At 35.7% G+C, this 22,665-nt stretch overlaps 1 protein-coding gene across 2 annotated transcripts in view; it reads left to right on the top strand.

Moving 5' to 3' along the window:
- Positions 1-22,665, top strand: part of AGBL4 (AGBL carboxypeptidase 4) — a 1,588,908-nt gene that overhangs the window by 180,926 nt on the left and 1,385,317 nt on the right. For both annotated transcript variants that reach the window (XM_059137376.1, XM_059137375.1), the window contains exon 2: positions 20,284-20,406. In XM_059137376.1, the coding sequence (XP_058993359.1) occupies positions 20,284-20,406 (123 nt within the window). The remainder of the gene's footprint in view (positions 1-20,283; positions 20,407-22,665) is intronic.

Here is a 22,665-nt window from a genome sequence, read left to right as displayed (position 1 = left end):
TCTTCCACCCCTGAAACATACCATATGCACATACATTTTCTGTCATTGGTGCTAGACATAAGGATTTTATTTATATTTTTTTTAATTTTTAATTTTTTAAATAAACATATAATGTATTATTAGCCCCAGGGGTATAGGTCTGTGAGTCGCCAGGTTTACACAATTAACAGCACTCATCATAGCACATACCCTCCCCAATGTCCATAAACCCACCACCCTCTCCCTATCCTCCTCCCCCTGGCCACCCTCAGTATGTTTTGTGACATTAAGAGTCCTTTATGGTTTCTCTCCCTCCCGAGCCCATATTGTTCATTTATTCTTTTTTCCACAAACCCCCACAGTGCATCTCCACTTCCTCATATCAGGGAGATCATATGATAGTTGTCTTTCTCCGATTGACTTATTTCGCTAAACATAATACCCTCTAGTTCCATCCACATCGTTGCAAATGGCAAAATTTCATTTCTTTTGATGGCTGCATAGTATTCCATTGTATTTATATACCACATCTTCTTTATCCATTCATCTGTTGATGGACATCTAGGTTCTTTCCATAGTTTGGCTATTGTGGACATTGCTACTATAAACATTAGGGTACACGTGCCCCTTCGGATCATTGCGTTTGTATCTTTAGTTTACCCAGTAGAGCAATTGCTGGGTTGTAAGGTAGCTCTATTTTCAACTTTTTTGAGGAACCTCCATGCTGTTTTCCAGAGTGGTTGCACCAGCTTGCATTCCCACCAACAGTGTAGGAGGGTTCCCCTTTCTCCGCATCCTTGCCAGCATCTGTCATTTCCTGACTTGTTAATTTTAGCCATTCTGACTGGTGTGAGATGGTATCTCATTGTGGTTTTGATTTGTATTTCCCTGATACAGAGTGATATGGAGCACTTTTTCATGTGTCTGTTGGCCATCTGGATGTCTTTTTTGCAGAAATGTCTGTTCTGTCCTCTGCCCATTTCTTGACTGTATTATTTGTTCTTTGGGTTTTGAGTTTGCTAAGTTCCTTATAGATTTTGGATACTAGCCCTTTATCTGATATGTCGTTTGCAAATATCTTCTCGCATTCTGTCAGTTGTCTTTTGGTTTTGTTAACTGTTTCCTTTGCTGTGCAAAAGCTTTTGATCTTAATGAAATCCTAATAGTTCGTTTTTGCCCTTGCTTCCCTGCCTTTGGTGATGTTCCTAGGAAGAAGTTGCTGTGGCTGAGGTCGAAGAGGTTGCTGCCTGTGCTCTCCTCAAGGATTTTGATGGATTCCTTTCTCACATTGAGGTCCTTCATCCATTTTGAGTCTATTTTCATGTGTGGTATAAGGAAATGGTCCGATTTCATTTTTCTGCATGTGTCTGTCCAATTTTCCCAACACCATTTGTTGAAGAGACAAATGGTCTTTTTTCCATTGGAATTCTTTCCTGCTTTGTTGAAGATGAGTTGACCATAGAGTTGAGGGTCTATTTCTGTGATCTCTATTCTGTTCCATTGATCTATGTGTCTGTCTTTCTGCCAGTACCTTACTGTCTTGATGATGACAGCTTTGTAATAGAGCTTAAAGTCCGGTATTGTGATGCCACCAAATTTGGCTTTCTTTTTCAATATTCCTTTGGCTATTTAAGGTCTTTTCTGATCCCATATAAATTTTAGGATTATTTTTTCCATTTCTTTGAAAAAAATGGATAGTATTTTGATAGGGATTGCATAAAATGTGTAGATTGCTTTAGGTAGCATGGACATTTTCACAATATTTTTTCCTCCAATCCAAGAGCATGGAACATTTTTCCATTTCTTTGTGTCTTCCTTAATTTCTTTCATGAGTACTTTATAGTTTTCTGAGTATAGATTCTTTGCCTCTTTGGTTAGATTTATTCTAGGTATCTTATGGTTTTGGGTGCAGTTGTTAATGGGATTGACTCCTTAATTTCTCTTTCTTATATTTGGTGTATAGAAATGCAACTGATTTCCATGCATTGATTTTATTTCCTGACACTTCACTGAATTTGTGTATGAGTTCTCGCAGTTTTGGAGTTGAGTCTTTTGGGTTTTGCACATAAAGTATAATATCATCTGCAGAGAGTGAGTTTGACTTCTTATTTGCTGATTTGGATGCCTTTTATTTCTTTTTGTTGTCTGATTGCTGAGTTTAGGGCTTCTAGTGCTATATTGAATAGCATTCGTGTTATTGGACATCCCTGCCATGTTTTTGACCTTAGGGGAAAAATATCTCAGTTTTCCCTGTTCAGGATGATATTTGCTGTGGGTTTTTCATAGAAGGCTTTGATGATATTGAGGTATGTACCCTCTATTCCTACACTTTGAAGACTTTTGATCAAAAAAGGATGCTGTACCTTGTCAAATGCTTTTTCAACATCTATTGAGAGTATCATATGGTTCTTGTTGTTTCTTTTATTAATATATTATATCACATTGATTGATTTACAGATGTTGAACCAACCTTGCAGCCCTGGAATAAATCCCACTTGGTCGTGGTGAATAATCCTTTTCATGTGCTGTTGGATCCTATTGGCTAGTATTTTGGTTAGAACTTTCACATCTGTATTTATCAAAGATATTGGTCTGTAGTTCTCTTTTTTGATGGGATCCTTGTCTGGTTTTGGGATCAAGGTAATGCTGACCTCATAAAATGAGTTTGGAAGTTTTCCTTCCATTTCTATTTTTTGGATCAGTTTCAGGAGAATAGGAATTAATTCTTCCTTAAATGCTTGGTAAAATTCCCCTGGGAAGAAATCTGGCCCTGGGGTTTTGTTTGTTTGGAGATTTTTAATGACTGTTTCAATCTCCTTACTGGTTGTAGTTCTGTTCAGGTTTTCTATTTCTTCCTGGTTCAGTTTTGGTAGTTTATATGTCCCATATAAATTCACCCATTTCTTCCACATTGTCAGATTTGTTGGTGTAGATTTGCTCATAGTATGTTCTTATAATAGTTTGTATTTCTTTGGTGTTAGTTGTGATCTCTCCTCTTTCATTCATGATTTTATTTATTTGGGTCCTTTCTCTTTTCTTTTTGATAAGTCTGGCTAGGGGTTTATGAATCTTAATAATTCTTTCAAAGAACCAGCTCCTAGTTTCGTTGTTTTGTTCTATTGTTTTTTTTTTTGGTTTCTATTTCATTAATTTTTGCTCTGATCCTTATGATTTCTCTTCTCTTGCTGGGTTTAGGCTTTCTTTGTTGTTCTTCCTCCAGCTCCTTTAGGTGTAAGGTTAGGTTGTGCATTTGAGACCTTTCTTGTTTCTTGAGAAAGGCTTGTATCGCTGTATATTTTCCTCGCAGGACTGCCTTTGCTGTGTCCCACAGATTTTGAAATGTTGTATTTTCATTTTCATTTGTTTCCATGATGTTTCTCAGTTCTTCCTTAATTTCCTGGTTGACGCATTCATTCTTTAGAAGGATGCTGTTTAGTCTCCATGTGTTTGGGTTCTTTACAAATTTCCTCTTGTGATTGAGTTCTAGCTTCAGAGCATTGTGGTCTGAACATATACAGGGAATGATCCCAATCTTTTGATACCAGTTGAGACATGATTTATGACCCAGGATGTGATCTATTCGGAGAATGTTCAATGTGCACTAGAGAAGAATGTGTATTCTGTTGCTTTGGGATGAAATGTTCTGAATGTATCTGTGATGTCCATCTGGTCCAGTGTGTCATTTAAGGCCGTTATTTCCTTGTGATCTTTTGCTTAGATGATCTGTCCACTTCAGTGAGGGTAGTGTTAAAGTTCAATACTATTATTGTATTATTGTCGTTGTGTTTCTTTGCTTTTGTTATTAATTGGTTTATATAGTTGGCTGCTCCCATGTTAGGGTCATAGGTATTTAAAATCGTTAGATCTTATTTTTGGACAGACCCTTTGAGTATGTTTTTGTGTTCTTCCTCATCTCTTATTATAGTCTTTGGCTTAAAATCTAATTGATCTGATATAAGGATTGCCACCCCAGCTTTCTTTTGATATCCATTAGCATGGTAAATGGTTTTCCACCCCCTCATTTTAAATCTGGAGGTGTCTTTGGGTCTAAAATGAGTTTCTTGGACATATCATATTGATGGGTTTTGTTTTTTTAATCCATTCTGATACCTTTTGTCTTTTGATTTGGGCATTTAGCCCATTTAGTTTCAGGATAACTATTGAGAAATATGAATTTAGTGCCATTGTATTACCTGTAAGGTGACTGTTCCTGTATATTGTCTCTGTTCCATTCTGATCTGCTACTTTTAGGGTCTCTCTTTGCTTAGAGGACCCCTTTCAGTATTTCCTGTAAAGCTGGTTTGGTGTTTGCAAATTCTTTCAGTTTTGTTTGTCCTGGAAGCTTTTTCTCTCTCCATTTTCAATGATAGTCTAGCTGGATATAGTATTCTTGGGTGCATGTTTTTCTCGTTTAGTGCTCTGAATATATTATGCCAGTTCTTTCTGGCCTGTCAGGACTCTGTGGATAAGTCTGCTACCAATCTAATAATTTTACCATTGTATGTTACAGACTTCTTTTTGCGGGCTGCTTTCAAGATTTTCTCTTTGTAGCTAAGACTTGTAAATTTTGCTATTAGATGACGGGGTGTGGACCTATTCTTATTGATTTTGAGGCAGGTTTTCTGTGTCTCCTGGAGTTCGATGCTTGTTCCCTTTTCCATATTAGGGAAATTCTCTACAATAATCCTCTCCAATATACCTTCTACTCCCCTCTCTCTTTCTTCTTTTTCTGGAATCCCAATTATTCTAATGTTGTTTTGTCTTATGTTATCACTTATCTCTCGAATTCTCCCCTCGTGGTCCAGTAGTTGTTTGTCTCTCTTTTGCTCAGCTTCTTTATTCTCTCTCATTTGGTCTTCTATATTACTAATTCTGTCTTCTGCCTCATTTATCCTAGCAGTAAGAGCTTCCATTTTTGATTGCACCTCATTAATAGCTTTTTTGATTTCAACTTTATTAGATTATAGTTCTTTTATTTCTCCAGAAAGGGTTATTATTTCTCTGGAGAGGGTTTGTCTAATATCTTCCATGCCTTTTTCGAGCCTGGTTAGAACCTTTAGAATTGTCATTCTGAACTCTAGATATGACATATTACCAATGTCCGTATTGATTAGGTCCCTGACCTTCAGTATTTCCTCTTGCTCTTTTTTTTTTTTTTGTAGTGTTTTTCCTGCCTTGTCATTTTTTTCCAGATCAGAATATATGAAGGAGTAAATAAAATACTAGAAGTTTGCAAAGTCCCCAGGAAAGTGTGCTTTGTCCAAATCAGAAGAGACCCCAGGGGCGCCTGGGTGGCTCAGTGGGTCGAGCATCTGCCTTTGGTCTAGCACATGATCCCGGGGTGCTGGGATCGATCCCCACATTGGGCTCTCTGCTCTGCTCCCTGAACGCTTTCTGTAGAGTTCCAGAGGACAGGAATGAAATGGCAGCCTCCCAATCTCCGTCCGGCGGAGTTGAGAGCTCAGGCCCTTCTCCTCGTGTGCCCTCAGAGAAAAGTACTCAATCACTCCTATCTCTTTGGCCTCTGACCGCGCTTGGAGAAAAGCGCTAAATCACTCCCATCTCCCTGTCTTCTGGCTGCGCTCTGAGCTCACTTGGACTGTGACTGTTTCTTTGACTTTGGCACACAGCTCTGCCTGGAGTCTCTGATCCCCACAGTTCCCTGATCTCTTCCAGGGGGTGTCTCCCCAGATCTTGTGGGGACCCCACTCTCAGAGAAGTGGCCTGTGCTATGGAATACGGTTCAAGTTAAACTCAAGTTGAGAGCTTACTTCTCAGCTCTGTCTCTGTAGCCGGCTTGTTCACTCTACTACCTGCAAGCTCTGCGACACTCAGGCACTCCTGATCTTTCTGTGACCCTGAGTGACCAGGGGCCACACTGTCCTCACGTGGGCTTCCCCCCAGTTTAGCCTCTGAAGTGATGTCCCTCAGTGGAGCAGACTTTTCAAAGTCCTGATTTTGTGCTCTGTTGTTCCGCTGCTTGCTGGGATCCGGCCCCTCCCCACCACGGTCTATCTTCCTGTCGCTTTGAATTCACTTTTCTACCAGTGCTACCTTTCAGAAAGTTGTTGATTTTCTGTTTCTAAAATTGTTGCTCTTCTTCTCTACGATCTCCTTTTGGATTTGTAGGTGTTCGGAATGGTTTGATAAGCTATCTAGCTGATCTGCTGCTACCTGATGTCGTCTCAGCCTGCTACTTCTCCACCATTTTGACTCCTCCCCCTCAAGTAGGAATTTCAGATTTACTTCCTTGGCTCAGAGTTTCTGGTTTTAGTCTTATCTTTCATGTAATTTTTTCCCAAAATTATGAAGTCTTGGAAATATGACTTTAAAATGATGCTTCTCTCTTTAACTGCATGTCACTTATACACAGGTGTAATTTGTTACCTCTTTGAAGGTGTTTTAGTCTGAGAGGTGGAATACATGTTTTAGATAAAGGTCCGTTTTTAATTAGTAAGTTGTTTTTCTCATTTTTAACTGATGTTAATTAATTGTAACTTCAGTATACAGCATTGTCCCTACTGTACTTGGTTTAGCTTTCTATGATTTTAACTATATGTGGTCAACTGTGGTCTAAAGAATGTATGATGGAAAACCAGACATACATAATTCATAAACTTTAAATTGTGGTGGGTAGCATGATGCACTCTCTTGCCAACCTGCCTGGGATGTGAATCATCTCTGTAGTGTATTTACATTGTATAGGTTGCCTGTTAGTCATTTAGTAGCAGTGTCGGTTATAAGATTCACTACATTATAGTGCTTGTATTCAAGTAGACTTTATGTTACTTAATAATGGCCTCAAATTGCAAGAGTAATTATGCTGGCAATTTGCATATGCCAGAGAAAAGCTATAAAGAGCTTTAAGTGAGAAGGTGAAAGTTCTTGACTTAAATGCTGAGGTTGTCAAGATCCATGGTAACTTTTATTGCAGTATATTGTTATAATTGCATTTTATTATTAATCTCTTACTGTACCTATTATAAATATAGTTTTATCATAGTTATTTATGTATGTATAGGAAGAAAACATGGTATATACAGGCATCCCCTGGGGATTTTGGAATTTATTTTACTTAGATAAGACGGTCTACTATATTTTCCATGTAAAAATGGAACAAATTTATCCTTTGCCATATCTATCATCTACATGCCCCACTTAAATTTCCAAAATTCTATGCAATTCTAAAGTCTGTTTCTAGATGTCTCAGTAACCTATTTATCAGAGTAAAATACAATTATTGTATTATTTCTTCAGGTACATGCTAGATAGATATACATCTTTCTTTGTTTTTCCCCTCCACAAAATATGTTCATTATTTTTATTGCTAAATATTTCTTATCTGTGGAGTATTTTACAAAGGCATGTAAATAATAAAAACAATAAGTTGTGATCATTCTCTCCTTAAACCTCATTTTTAAAATTTCTGTTTTATCTCTTTCTAACATCTTTAAAGAGGAAAATTCATTTTTTTACTCCGGCTCTATGTTTGGAGGCAAATATTTTACATACTATAATGAGGATGTTTTATGGTATGTAATTTAATTGGATGCTACAGTATTCAGTGTTTCCTTTAAAGACTCCCCCTAAGACATTCTTTATGGATTTCAATTTAAATTATTCCCATTCTTTCTGAATCCTCCCTTATATTTTATAGGTTTGAATTTTTTATTCTTTTTGTTAAATATACTTTTTTCAAAAACATGCATCTTAATAATAATGATGATGATGATGATGATAATAACCAACTGCTTACAGAGTAAGTTCTGTATTCTAGGTGATTTATGTCTATTTTCTGTAACTTCAGAACAGCATTAGCAAATGCTGTGCAGACTCAGAGGTTAGGTTAAATTACTTAACAAAGCTTACCCTGTGTATGTATCTGGGTTATGTAGATTCGAACTTAAGTCTATGTTATTTTAAAATCCAAATACTTACTGCTAATTCATGCTGTCTTAAATAAATGTGGGAGTATTATAAATTAATAATGAAGAGTCTGGATTCAAAAGTATGGGAAAATACAGCTATTTGGATAAACATTAAAATGAATAGAAGTCAAGAAATTAAAAACCTATTATTCTATAGCAACTTTACAGTTATTCCATGCCACCTTGGATTATTTTTGTGGTATTGTAAATACTGTTAGTTATTTTAAATTATTTTATATGCATGTGTAATATAATTGAGATATGACTTTTTCTGAGAACAAATAACTGTTTCTCCTATCTTCTATATTCAAATGATAAACAATAAATTCATTATGAATTCAAATTCATTAACATTATGTACTCTAGTTCACCCTATTCCCTTTTACGTCTTTGTGTTGGTATACTGCATGTTTTATGATCTTTTACTATTTGGTATCATTTTTTAAAAAAGATTTTATTTATTTATTTGACAGAGAGAGAGATCACAAATAGGCAGAGAGGCAGGCAGAGATGGGGGAAGCAGGCTCCCTGCTGAGCAGAAAGCCAATGTGGGGCTGGATCCCAGGATCCTGGGATCATGATCTGAGCCCAAGCAAAGGCTTAACTCACTGAGCCACCCAGGTGCCCCTATTTGGTCTCATTTTTATCACAACTGTTTATTTTAACTCTTTTAGAGAACCAGTTCCTAGTTTCATTGATCTGTTCTATTGTACTTTTTGTTTGTATTTCATTGATTTCTTGTCTAATCTTTATTAATTATCTTCTGCTAGGTTTAGATTTCATTTGGTGCTCTTTCTCCAGTTCCTTTAAGTGTAAGGTCAGGTTGTGTATTTGAGACCTTTCTTGTTTCTTGAGAAAGGCATGTGTTGCTGCTTTCCCTCTCAGGACTGCTTTTGGTGCATCCCAATAGTTTTGAATAGTTGTGTTTTCAATTTCATTTGTTTACATGAATTTTTAAAAAAAATTCTTCTTTAATTTCTGGTTGACCCATTCATTCTTTAGTAGGATACTCTTTAACCTCCATGTATTTGTGTTCTTTCCAAATTTCCTCCTGGGATTGAGTTCAGGTTTCAAAGCATTATGGCCTGAAAAATAACTATTTATTTTAATAAACTGTAAATGTAAATGTGCTATTTATTTTTATTTTAATCTTTTAGTTTCCCTCCATATTTTATAAATTAATCAATTAAGCAGTGATCATGTCAAAGGAAGTAAACTATCTGATTAAGAAAATGCTGCTAATATAATACAGAGCTGCTAGTGTCCAATGACTTCGCATCTTAAAGAACAGACGTATGATAAAATGCTCAACATCACTCAGCATCAGGAAAATACAAATCAAAACCACAATGAGGGGGCACTTGAGTGGCTCAGTGGGTTAAGCCTCTGCCTTCGACTTAGGTCATGATCTCAGGGTCCTGGGATTGAGCCCTGCATTGTGGCTCTCGGCTCGGCGGGGAGCCTGCTTCCCGCGCTCTCTCTCTGCCTGCCTCTCTGCCTATTTGTGATCTCACTCTCTGTGTCAAATAAATAAAATCCTAAAAAAAAAAAAAAGTAGAAGAACACAATGAGATATCACCTCTCACTGGTCAGAATGGATAAAATTAACAAGTCAGCAAATGACAGATGTTGGTGAAAATATGGAGAAAGGGGAACCCTCTTACACTGTTGGTGGGAATGCAAGCTGGTACAACCACTCTGTAAAATAGTATGTGGGTTCCTCAAAAAGTTGAAAATAGAGCTACCCTACGACCCAGCAATTGCACTACTGGGTATTTACCCCAAAGAATCAAATGTAGTGATCCAGTAGGACACCTGCACCCCATTGGGGTGTCCTACTAGATACCTGCACCCCAATGTTTATAGCAGCTATGTCCACAATAACAAAACTATAGAAAAAGCCCAGATGTCCATTGACAGATGGATGGATAAAGAAGATGTGATATATGCATATTTACAATGGAATACTACTCAGCCAACGAAAAAATGAAATTTTGCCATTTGCGACAATATGTATGGAACTAGAGGGTATTATGCTTAGTGAAGTCATTCAGAGTCATTCAGAGAAAGACATTTATCATATGATCTCACTGAGATCTGGAATTTAAAAAACAAAACAGGAATATAGAGGAAGGGAGGGAAAAATAAAACAAGACAAAATCATAGAGGGAGACAAAACATAAGAGATTCTTAATCATTGAAATCAAACTGAGGATTGCTGGAGGGGACCTGATTTGGGGCATGGGATAACTAGGTGATAAACATTAAGGAAGGCATATTATGTAATGAGCACTGGCTATTATGTAATACTGATAAATCACTGAACTCTACCTCTGAAACTAATATATTTTATGTTAATTAATTGAATTTATTTATTTTTTTTAAAGATTTTCTTTATTTATTTGAGAAAGAGAGAGAATGAGAAAGAGCAAGCATGAGGGGGGAAGGTCAGAGGGAGAAGTCAACGCTCTGCTGAGCAGGAACCCTGATGCGGGACCCGATCCTGGGACTCCAGGATCATGATCTGAGCTGAAGGCAGTCCCTGAACCAACTGAGCCACCCAGGTGCCCTAATTAATTGAATTTAAATAAAGAATTTACAAAAGGTAAAGAAAATGTTAAACATTTATGCCCTCATTTAAGATCAACATGTTATTGTCAGGATTTGTTAATATTAAAGGATAAAAAACCAAAAGAACCTCATGGTTCATTAGTAAGTCTCTAAATCAATGTATGTAATTATATTTCAAATATTAGCAATGATGTCCATGGTAAAATCTAAATAGTGTTTTAGGTAGGTGGGGTTATTAGTTTGACACTTTTCACTGCTTCTTGAATCATATATATATATATTTTTTTATGAAATGCCAGAACCTATCTTTATGTTGTTGTTGTTGTTTTCAAGTTTTTATTTAAATTCCAGTTAACATATAGTGTAATACTCTTTTCAGAGTGTAAGAGTGTAATAGTGTGATAGTCTTTTCAGGACTAGAATTTAGTGATTCATCACTTACATACCTTACCAAGTGCTCATCACAACTTGTGCCCTGCTTTATACTCATCACCTATTTAACCTATCCCATCGCCCACATCCCCTCCATCAATCCTCAGTTTGTTCTCTATAGTTAAGAGTCTGTTTTATGGTCTGCCTATCTCTCCCCTTTTTGCTGTTTGTTTTTTTGATGAATTTAAAATATATCACATATTCCTTGTGCTGTTAACAGACATACAAAAACTAATATTCAACATTGAAATAAAATATAGCTCCTAAGTTTGTATTTTATAAATATATTCATATTTTATATTTTATAAATATTTGAATATTTCAAAAATTTTCAAATATTTTATAAATATTCAATGAATATTTATAGATTACTGACATTATGTCAAGAATTGTGTCAGACCTGAGATGGAGAGAGAGGGAAAGTAGTGATAATAAGATAAGGCATTAGATTCTTCTGATGAGAAACCACAATTACTAGGGGTAAAATGATACACATAATTAATAATAAAAAGGTAATAATGCTATAATAAAGATATAAATAAGATGCTGTGGGAATAGAGAGGAACAATCACTTTGGGAAGGTTCTGGTAAGACTTCCCAGAGGAAATGACGTTGTATGTGGGTCTATAGGGTGAGTAGGATTTACCCACAAGTTGAAACAGGGATATGCATATATCTAGGCATTGGGAAAACACGATAGACTTGTACTGTTTGAATTTGTGTGTAGAATTCCTATAAACACAAGTGCTACTAATATTAACTGATATAGGAATATTAATGAATCAAATATAGTATGTGTTAATGCTTTTGATGGCATGATTTTCTAAAGTGGTAGTACTGGGTAAAATTATGAGCAAAAAAAATATAATCCTTTCTTGCTTTCTATGTTAGTTATGTTCTTAGAAAAATGTATATTTATTAAAGCTACACAAAATGTGTTTAATGGAGGTAGGTTCTAAGCTCACAGAATTAAAAATAGGATTTTTACATATATTAGTATCTGTATAGGACATTTATGTCCTGTATAGGACAAAGTTTTCCTGGACTCTCCTCTGCTTTGCACTACATCTAGCATTTCTGGTCTCCACCCTCCAAATGACATCACTATTCTTTCACCATTATGAAAACAAAGAAACACCTCAACAAATGTCCAGAATTCCCTGTAAGAATACTGCTCTGCATTGACAACCGTCGCAAGAGAATAATTATAATAATAGAAGTAACAAAAATTCTTAGAGAAGTGGAGAATATGTATATAAATCATTTCTTTATCTTTCCAAGCAGAGTGTCAGTAGATACCATTTAACATTCATAAATTGACTATAATATTGTGCTAGTTTTTGTCTGTTTGCTTCATCTGGTCTTTGTTCCCTTTCTCTTTTGTTTTCTGTCTTCTTTTAGATTAATTGGCTGTTTGTTTTGATTTCATTTTATCTTTACTTTTGGCTAATTCGTGACTTTTGTTATAGTGTTTGACTTTTCAGTATACATCTTTAATTTATTATAATTCACCTGCTTTCAAACAATATTATACAGCTTTATATTTCATTTAAGAAACTTAAAACAACATACTTCTGATTCCTTTCTCCCATCTTTTGTGTTACTCTTGTTATTTATTTGACTTCTACCTGTGGTATAATCTCTTAATACATTGCTACTATTTTTTCTTTAGATAGTCATTTATTATCTTTAGGTATTAAAGATAAGAATATTTGTGTTTACCTTCATTTATAATATTTCTAAAGTCTTTAATTTCTTTGTGTGGATCTTAGCTTATATCTATTATCTTATATCTATTATCATTTCTTTATCTATTATCATTTTCTTTAGGCCAGAAGAACTTTCTTTAACCTATCTTATAATATCAGACTGCTGATAATGAATTCTCTCATCTCTTGTTTTCCTCAAAATACCTGAATTAATTTTTTAAAGCTATTTTTCTTTCAATAATTTAAAGATGTTATCCCCTTGACTTCTGGTTTGCACAGTTTCTTAATGTAATTCTGTAATTTTTATCTTTGATTTATCTGTGATTTTGCCTGTGATTTGTATTTTCATATATGATACATAAAGTTTTTTTTTTTTAAAGATTTTATTTATCCATTTGACAGACAGAGATGACAAGTAGGCAGAAAGGCAGGCAGAGAGAGAGAGGAGGAAGCGGATTCCCTGCCGAGTAGAGAGCCCGATGGGGGGCTCAATCCCAAGACCCCAAGATCATGACCCGAGCGGAAGGCAGAGGCTTTAACCCACTGAGCCACCCAGCTGCCCCGATAGATAAAGTTTTAAAAGTAAATATTTTGTTTGGTGCTTCTTAAGTCTGTAGCTGGATATTTTTCATTAATTGTGGAAAATCATAGGTGTTATCTCTTCAAATAGTTTTTCTGCCCCATTCACTCTCATCTTCTTCCGGAATTTTAGTTATATATATGTTAGATCATTTGATATTGTTCTGCAGCTTTTGGATGCCATGTTTTTTCTTTTTCTTTTTCTTTTTTTTTTTTTAACTTTGTGTTTATGTTTGGCTTATTTCTATTGATCTAGAGTTCACTAATTCTTTCCTCATCTATGTCAAGTTTACTGATGAGTACAGTGAAGAAATTTTTCATATCTGTTACTGTATTTTTTTAGTTTAAGCATGTATTTTTGGGTGATTATTGTAGTTTGCATCTCTCTGCTGAAATTCCCCATTTTTCATGCATTTTGTCCTCTTTCCACCAGAGGCTTTAGCATATTAGTCTTAGTTACTTTATTTAATTAAAGAAATATTTATTAACTTATTTTATGGATTGGTGGGAAAGAGTAAGAGAGATAGAGAATCCCAAGTAGGCTCCATACCCAGCTTGGAGCCCCATGTGGGTTCCATCTCATGAACCTGAGATCATGACCTGAGCTGAAATCAAGAATTGTGCATTCAACCAGCTGAGCCACCCAGGTGTCCCAGTCTTAGTTATTTTAATTCATAGTTTAGTCTTTTCTGAATCTACTTCAATTAATTGCTCTTGACAGTAGGTTGTCTTTTCTTGATTTTTTTTTTGTAAGTTCCTCAATTTTGTGTTGTATACTTGACTCCTAGTATAGAACAGTAGGCAGTGATAGAAATACTATTTTTCGGTGTCTTGGTGGCTCAGTGATTTCAGCCACTGCCTTTGGCTCAGATCATGATCTCAGGGTCCTGGGATCAAGCCCTGCATCAGGCTCTCTGCTCATCGGGGGGCCTGCTTCCTCCCCGCTCTCTGCCTGCCTCTCTGCCTACTTGTGATCTCTGTCTGTCAAATAAATAAAATCCTAAAAAATAAAAGAGATACCATTTGTCACTGGAAATGGATATACCTCTTCTCCTGGCTGTGTGAGGGCTTATGTCAATTTAGTCATGAGTTAAGCTGGGTTAAGTTTCATTGTTTTTATGGTTATCTTGAGTTTATCACTGGCTTCAAATTCTTCTTTAGTTACTTTAATAATTTATTTATTTCTTTGTTTTTAAAATTAAAAAATTAAAAAAATTAAAAAAATTGAATTCCAATATAATTAATGTGTAGTATTATATTAGTTTCAGGTATACAATATATTGATTCAATAATTCTATACATTACTCAGTGCTCATCATCATAGTACGGGTACGCTTAATCCCTTTCACCTGTTTCAACCATCCGCTCACCTTCCTCCCCTCTGGTAATCATCCTTTTGTTCTCTGTATTTAAGAGTCTGTTCTTTTGCCTCTTTTTTCTTTTATTTATTTGTTCTGTTTCTGAAATTCCACATTTATGTGAAATTATATGGTATTTGTCTTTCTTGACTTACTTTGTTTAGCATTATATATTCTAGATCCATCTATGTTGTTGGAAACGGTAAGATTTAATTCTTTTTTATGGCTGAGTAAGATTCTATTATATCTATATATGAAATGCTTTTTATCCATTCATTTGTTGATGGAGTCTTGGGTTGCTTCTGTAATTTGGCTATTGTAAATTATGTGGCAATAAACATAGGAATGTACATATCTTTTTGAATTAGTGTTTTGTATTCTTTGGGGAAGTACCCAGTAGAGTAATTACCAGATCACATGGTAGTTCTATTTTTAATTTTTGAGGAACTTCCATACTGTTTTCCATAGTGGCCATACCAGTTTGTATTCTTACCAATAGTGCATGATGGTTCCTTTTTCTCCACATTCTTGTGAACACTTGTTTCTTGTGTTTTTGAATTAACCATTATGACAGGTGTTAGATGATATTTCATTGCAGTTTTGATTTGCATTTTACTGATGATGAGTGATGTTGGGCTATCTTTTCACATGTCTGGTGGTGGAGAAATGTCTGTCCATGTCTTGTGCCCATTTTCAAATTGGATTGTTTTTTGGGTGGTGTTCTATAAGTTCTTTATATATATTGGATATTAACCCTTTATCATATATGTTATTTGCCAATATCTTTACCCATTCAGTATGCTATTAGTTTTGTTGGTATTTTCCTTTGCTGTATAGAAGCTTTTTATTTTGATGTAGTCCCAAAGGTTTGCTTTGGCTTTTTTTTTTTTTTTAAGATTTTATTTATTTATTTGACAGAGAGAGAGAGAGAGAGAGATCACAAGTATGCAGAGAGGCAGGCGGGGGGGGGAGGGGTAAACACTCTCCCTGCTGAGCAGAGAGCCGGAAGTCTCAATCCCAGGGCCCTGAGATCATGATCTGAGCTGAAGGCAGAGGTTTAACCCACTGAGCCACCAAGGTGCCCTGTTTTGGCTTTTATTTCTCTTCCCTGAGGAGACGTATCTAGAGAAATGTTGCTGTGGCTAATGTCAGAGAAATTGCTGCCTGTGCTCTCCTCTAGGATTTTTTATGGTTTCAAATCTCACATTTAGGTCCTAAGTCCATTTTAAGTTTATTTTTGTGTATGGTGTAAGAAAGTGGTCCAATTTCATTCTTTTATATATAGCTGCCCAGTTTTTTTAACACCCTTTTTTGAAGAGACTTCGGTTTCCCATTGCATATTCTTGCCTCCTTTGTCAAAGATTAACTGACTAAATAATCATGGATTTATATCTGGGCTCTTTATTCTGTTCTCTTGATCTATGTATCTGTTTTTGTGCTGGTACCATACTGTTTTGATTACTACAGCCTTTGCAGTATATCTTGAAATCTGGGATTGTGATACTTGTAGTTTTGTTTTCCTTTTTCAAGATTGCTTTCCATAGTTTGACAACCATGGCCATTGCTGCTATAAACATGGTTGTCAGGGTGTTTGGTGGTTTCATACAAATTTTAGACTTATTTGTTCTATTTCTGTGAAAAATGTTGTTGGTGTTTTGGTAGGGATTGCATTAAATCAGTAGATAGCTTTGGGTAGTATAGGCATTTTGACAATACTTGTTTTTCCAATCCATGAGCGTGGACTATCTTTCCATTTATATGTATCATCTTTAATTTTTTCATCAGTGTTTTATAGTTTTCACAGTACAGGTCTTAAACCTCCTTGGTTAGTTTTATTACTAGGTATATTATTACTTTTGGTATAATTGTAAAATCAGGTTGTTTTCTTAATTTCTTTTTCTGCTACTTTATCAGTTTTATATAGAAATGCAACAGGTTTCTGTATATTGATTTGTATCCTGTGACCTCCCTGAATTCATTCATCAGTTCTAGTAATTTTTTGTGGAGTCTTTAGGGTTACCTTATTCCTAAGGGAAAGGTCTAGAGTGATTGAGAGTTTTCCCTCATTCATCTGCTCCACCCTAAACTTTTGTCCTTTGCTGGGTACTCCTTCCACAGACAGGGTTTATTTCCATGCTTTTGTCTTATCCCTAGCAGTAGATGACAGTTGTTTTTTAGTTCTTGCTATCTTAGTATTGAGGGAACAAGAGTATTTCTGTTGTCTTGGTCTAGTTGAAGACCAGGACCTAACCTTAGGCAGGTCCTATATGCTGTGGTCTTGGGGTAGAGTTTTTTCAATGATCCCATCTGTCTTCTCTCTTTCCTCTCTGCCTTGAATCATTGTTGGGTCTTGTGTGAGACAGTTTTTTTCTTCCCCTCCTCCAGATATAGAGGAGATATATATATATATATCTATATATATATATAGATATATTTTTTTTTTTTCTGTTCTTCCTTCTGTTTGGAGTCTTATTTGTGTAGTGGGGTTTTAAGGTTTGCTACTTGTCCCCCAGTGGCTTGTCTTTTTCTTCTCCATAAAGGAAAATGATATTGATAGGGCTTCATGCCTTTTCTATAACAAAAGGCCATCCCCTTCTCCATTCCTGCATTACAGTGAAAGGCATTTTCTAGTTTTCTGCCCTGCTCCTAACGTGATGGAGGCATATATAGAAGAGTATGGCAGTGGGTGTGAATTCCCTTTATGTCTATGATGCTTAGAGGGTCTATACTCTATTTCCTGTACTTGGCTTTTGACAGTTAAAAAAAAATTTAGCTTCATTCTACCATTTGTATGGCACCTGGCCTTTCTTCCTCTTGTGCTCTGCCATAAAGTGCTTTTGGTTGGCCTGACTTTCCTTGGATATCAGATTATTGTTGCCCTGCAACCTCCATTTTCCAATAGATTTTTGTAAGTTATGATTTTGTTCCTTTTTGGGATTATCTTACTAAGGTGGAAGCTATGATTTTTTTCAACTTTCTACATCCACCTAGAAGTGAAACTTATAAAATTAAAAAAAAAATTAAGTTCCTATTAAAAAGTGTAACTTATTTTTTAAAATTTAAATTCAATTAGCCAACATACAGTACATTATTAGTTTCAGATATAGTGTTCAGTAATTTATCAGTTTCCTATAATACCCACTTCTTCTCACATCATGTGACTTCCTTAATGCCCATCACCCAAATACCCCATCCCCCGACCCATCTCCCCTTCAGCATCCCTCAGTTTGTTTCCTATAGTTAAGAGTCTCTTACGGGGTGCCTGGGTGGCTCAGTGGGTTAAAGCCTCTGCTTTCAGCTCAGGTCATGATCTCAGTGTCCTGGGATCGAGCCCCACATCAGACTCTCTGCTCAGCAGGGAGCCTGCTTCCCCCCTCTCTCTGCCTGCCTCTCTATCTACTTGTGATATCTCTCTGTGAAATAAATAAACGAAATCTTAAAAAAAAAAAAGTCTCTTATGGTTTTTCTTCCTCTCTGATGACTTCCCATTCAGTTTCCCTCCCTTCCCCTATGATTCCTTGCACTCTTTCTTGTATTCCACATATGAGTGAAGCCATATGATAATTGTATTTCTCTGATTGGCTTATTTCACTCAGCATATTACCATCCAGTTCCATCCACATTAATGTAAATGGTAAGTATTCATCCTTTCTGATGGCTGAGTAATATTCCATGTGTGTGTATATGTGTGTGTGTGTGTGTGTGTGTTTGTATAGAGATATAGATATATATAACACCTTCTTTATCCATTCATTTTTCGATGGACATCTTGGCTCTTTCTATAGTTTGACTATTGTGGACATTACTGCTATGAACATTGAAGTTCAGGTTCCTCTTCGGATCACTACATTTATATCTTTGGGGTAAACACCTAGTAGTGCAACTGCTGGTTCATAGAGTAGCTCTATTTGTAACTTACTGAGAACCACCATACTGTTTTCCAGAGTAGCTGTACCAGCTTGGATTCCCACCAACAGTATAATATAACTTATATGTTAATTCAGTAGTTCTCAAATTATTTCTGGTTGTGGAACATTAGGAAATTATAATGCTAGTTATAGAATTATTGTTTTATTTGAATTAAAGTAATTAAACGGTTCCTTTTTTAAAAGACTTATTTGAGAGAGTGAGCAGGCACGTGCGAGAGAGAGCAAGCGAGCGTGTACAAGGTTGGGAGGAGGCGAAGGATGAGGGACAAGTAGACTCCCCATGAACAGGGACCTTGGCGTGGTACTTGATCCCAGTACCCTGGGATCATGACCTGAGCAGAAGGCAGATGTTTAACTGAGCCACCCAGGCTCCCCTAAGTGAACATTTATGAGAGTTTAAGTGTATTAACTACTTATTAAGTACTTGGTGCAGGTTTTTTTTTCTTTGTGAATTTCTTTTTTTTTTTTTTCATTTATTTATTTTCAGCATAACAGTATCATTATTTTTTCACCACACCCAGTGCTCAATGCAATCCATGTCCTCTATAATACCCACCACCTGGTACCCTGACCTCCTACCCCCCCGCCACTTCAAACCCCTCAGATTGTTTTTCAGAGTCCATAGTCTCTCATGATTCACCTCCCCTTCCAATTTACCCCAACCCCCTTCTCTCCAACTCTCCATGTCTCCATGCTTTTTGTTATGCTCCACAAATAAGTGAAACCATATGATAATTGACTCTCTCTGCTTGACTTATTTCACTCAGCATAATCTCTTCTAGTCTCGTCCATGTTGCTACAAAAGTTGGGTATTCATCCTTTCTGATGGAGGCATAATACTCCATAGTGTATATGGACCACATCTTCCTTATCCATTCATCTGTTGAAGGGCATCTTGGTTCTTTCCACAGTTTGGCGACCGTGGCCATTGCTGCTATAAACATTGGAGTACAGATGGCCCTTCTTTTCACTACATCTGTATCTTTGGGGTAAATACCCAGGAGTGCAATGGCAGGGTCATAGGGAAGCTCTATTTTTAATTTCTTGAGGAATCTCCACACTGTTCTCCAAAGAGGCTGCACCAACTTGCATTCCCACCAACAGTGGAAGAGGGTTCCCCTTTCTCCACATCCCCTCCAACACATGTTGTTTCCTGTCTTGCTAATTTTGGCCATTCTAACTGGTGTAAGGTGATATCTCAATGTAGTTTTAATTTGAATCTCCCTGATGGCTAGTGATGATGAACATTTTTTCATGTGTCTGATAGCCATTTGTATGTCTTTATTGGAGAAGTGTCTGTCCATATCTTCTGCCCATTTTTTGATATGATTGTCTGTTTTGTGTGTGTTGAGTTTGAGGAGTTCATTATAGATCCTGGATATCAACCTTTTATCTGTACTGTCATTTGCAAATATCTTCTCCCATTCCGTGGGTAGCCTCTTTGTTTTCTTGGTGCAATTTAATGGAGATCTTTTGGATTTTAGTAGTCATGCTAGGTATTTTCATTTACCATTCCTTAACAATGGATGGGAAAAACTGAGGCTTAAAGGGATAAGTTGATTGCTTTGTGTCACAGAAGTAATATTTATTAGAGGTGAGATTTCAGACCTTACGTTTCTGATTTCAAAATGTATATTGTTTCTACTCTACAACATTATATAGTTAATTTCTTACTGTTTGATAAGCACTAAATGATGGGAGGGGGGAAAATAATAATAAAAATCTCATTGGATTTATATTCCTAAATGTATTTTGATTTCTGTTAAACATGAGCCTTTTTTTTTTTTTTTTTTAATAGGCAATGATGTGGGAAATGATGATGCCATTGGAGGGAATGTGAGCAAATGTATGGTGCTTCCATCTGGATACTGTGGACAGCCCAAGAAAGGACATCTTATCTTTGATGCTTGCTTTGAAAGTGGTGAGTATATTAAAGACCATTGCTTTTGAATTTGTCTTAGATTGTTTCAAAATCCAATTCATCTGTTCATTTGGTGTGATTCCACCCATTTAATATTTCATCATAATGGAATAAGTTGTCAGGGGAAAAATCACTTTTTAAAGAATTAACTTGGAAATACTTGAAAATGAAATGCTATGTTTTTATTGCTATAAGTGATTAATGGTATAATGGTAATACTAATGAGCATTCATATTTTATAAAATGACTTTTCAGATATTATTTCTTTTGGGATAAAACAGATATAATTTGACTTTTTAATAAATCATTAATTATTGAATGTTTATCATGTACCTGTATCTATGTGACATGCTCACAGAACTTAGTCCTTGTCAGAGAGGAGGTCTTCTATGAAGATATTATTAGGGAACAGATTCAGTTGGACACAAACCAAAAGCAAAAGTAATATTGCATCACAATCATCAAGTGCTGTGAGTATTCTGAATGGGAAGATTGAAACTTGATTACAAATTCCCATCCAGTAGAGATTGGATCTTGTTAACTTTTTTGTGCCCCGAACCTTATACTCTGAATGTCATATTGTACATATTCAGAATATGTTGAAAATTTTAATGAAGGAGGCAAATACAATTTTGTTTTATAAATAATTGTTAATTATTTTTGGTTTTCATAATGTATGTGTGCATACATTATGCGTGTGTGTGTCATTGGCTGGAGGGACATGGAGTGTCAATTATGTGACACTTCTCCGAACCCTAAGAACATTGGTTGTTTATCAAGAATTGAAAGCTTGTTTATGTAAGATTTTGCTCCTGGTTTATAGGACTATCATAACAAAGTACCACCAACTGTGTGGCTTAAACAACAGAAATTCATTACCTCATAGTTCTGAAAATTTTAGATCAAGGTGTCAGTAGGGTTGGATCTTTCTAAGGGTTGTGAATAATATAATCCATGTCTTTTGTCTAGCTTCTAGTGATTTGCTAGCAGTTTTTGGTATTCTTTGGTTTATAGAATCGTCGCTCTGATCCCTGCCTTCATCTTCACTTGGAATTCTCCCTGAATGCATGCCTTTCTCTAAATATTCCCTCTTTATGAGGCTGCCAGTCATATTGGATCAGGGGCCACTCTAATGACCACATTTTAACTTGATTTTTGTAGAGATGCTGTTTCCGAGTAGAGTCACATCCTGAGGTATTGGGTGTTACGACTTTAATATGCATTTTTGGGGGCACATAATTCAACCCATAATTAGTAGTATAGATAGCATTGTTCTTCCATTCAGATCTGAACACTGTCCACATAATTAAGAACAATTTCTTGTACTTTTCTTGAATTTTGCATTATTGCCTTTTCTGGGATGTATTTGTTGTCTAGAAAATATCTTTTGAATTCTTTTTAACCTCAGTTAAAGGAGGAAGGCTCTTTATAATAATAATAATAACTATAAAGTTTGGAATTATTCTTTTAAAGATTATATGTTGTTTTGGTTCACCTACAGTCTGAAATAATACAGATTTCTTTCTTAGATCCTATTTTTCTTAACCCTAGTTATCTTTTTCCATCCTTTACTGAAAATCTCAGTAGAAGAAATTACCCAATTTGACCACATAGTATCCAAATTAATAATCCATATTAACCAACAGTGTATGAGCAGTTGGTTTCTATCAATTGTATCTGTCCTAGTAGTGCATAAATATTGCAGTAATAGTAGAGCGCCTAAGTGGACACCCTTTGGAGTCAAGCTAAATTTTAAATCCTTACTTGAAAACTGGGCCATAGTTTCCTCATCATTTAATGGGGAATGATGCCTATCCTTCATCTTAAAGAAAAAAATGTGTATTTCATTGTTTAAAAAGTTAAAACATCTTACCAAAATATATACAAAATAATAGTAAAATGAGTACCTAAAATGCATGCTATGAGTTCTCATAAATTTGCTATAGGTAGGTAATAGATTTAACTGCGAGTAACCAGTGCCAAGAGAAAAACAATGGCCAGGAGATAAAAATAAACCAAATATTGAGATTCTATTGGGTTTTCTAAAGCAGACACTGAAAGGTGATGAATATTATCCCCAAAAATATCCCTATGGTATTTATAACAATATATTTTATAGGAGTGTATTTTGTAACATCCTTCATTGTGGACTGAGGGCAAAATGCTAAAGGGCATTGTGAAAGAAATTTAGTTGGCACTTGAAACTATTAGTTTAACATATGCTGTGTTCATCTGATCTAATTTAAATTCAGGGATTTA

This window comes from Mustela lutreola, chromosome 10 (genome assembly GCF_030435805.1).
Source record: "Mustela lutreola isolate mMusLut2 chromosome 10, mMusLut2.pri, whole genome shotgun sequence".
Taxonomy (NCBI): Eukaryota; Metazoa; Chordata; class Mammalia; order Carnivora; family Mustelidae; genus Mustela; species Mustela lutreola.
Note: the sequence above shows the minus strand (reverse complement) of the source record. Positions and strands in the feature narration are given on the sequence as shown.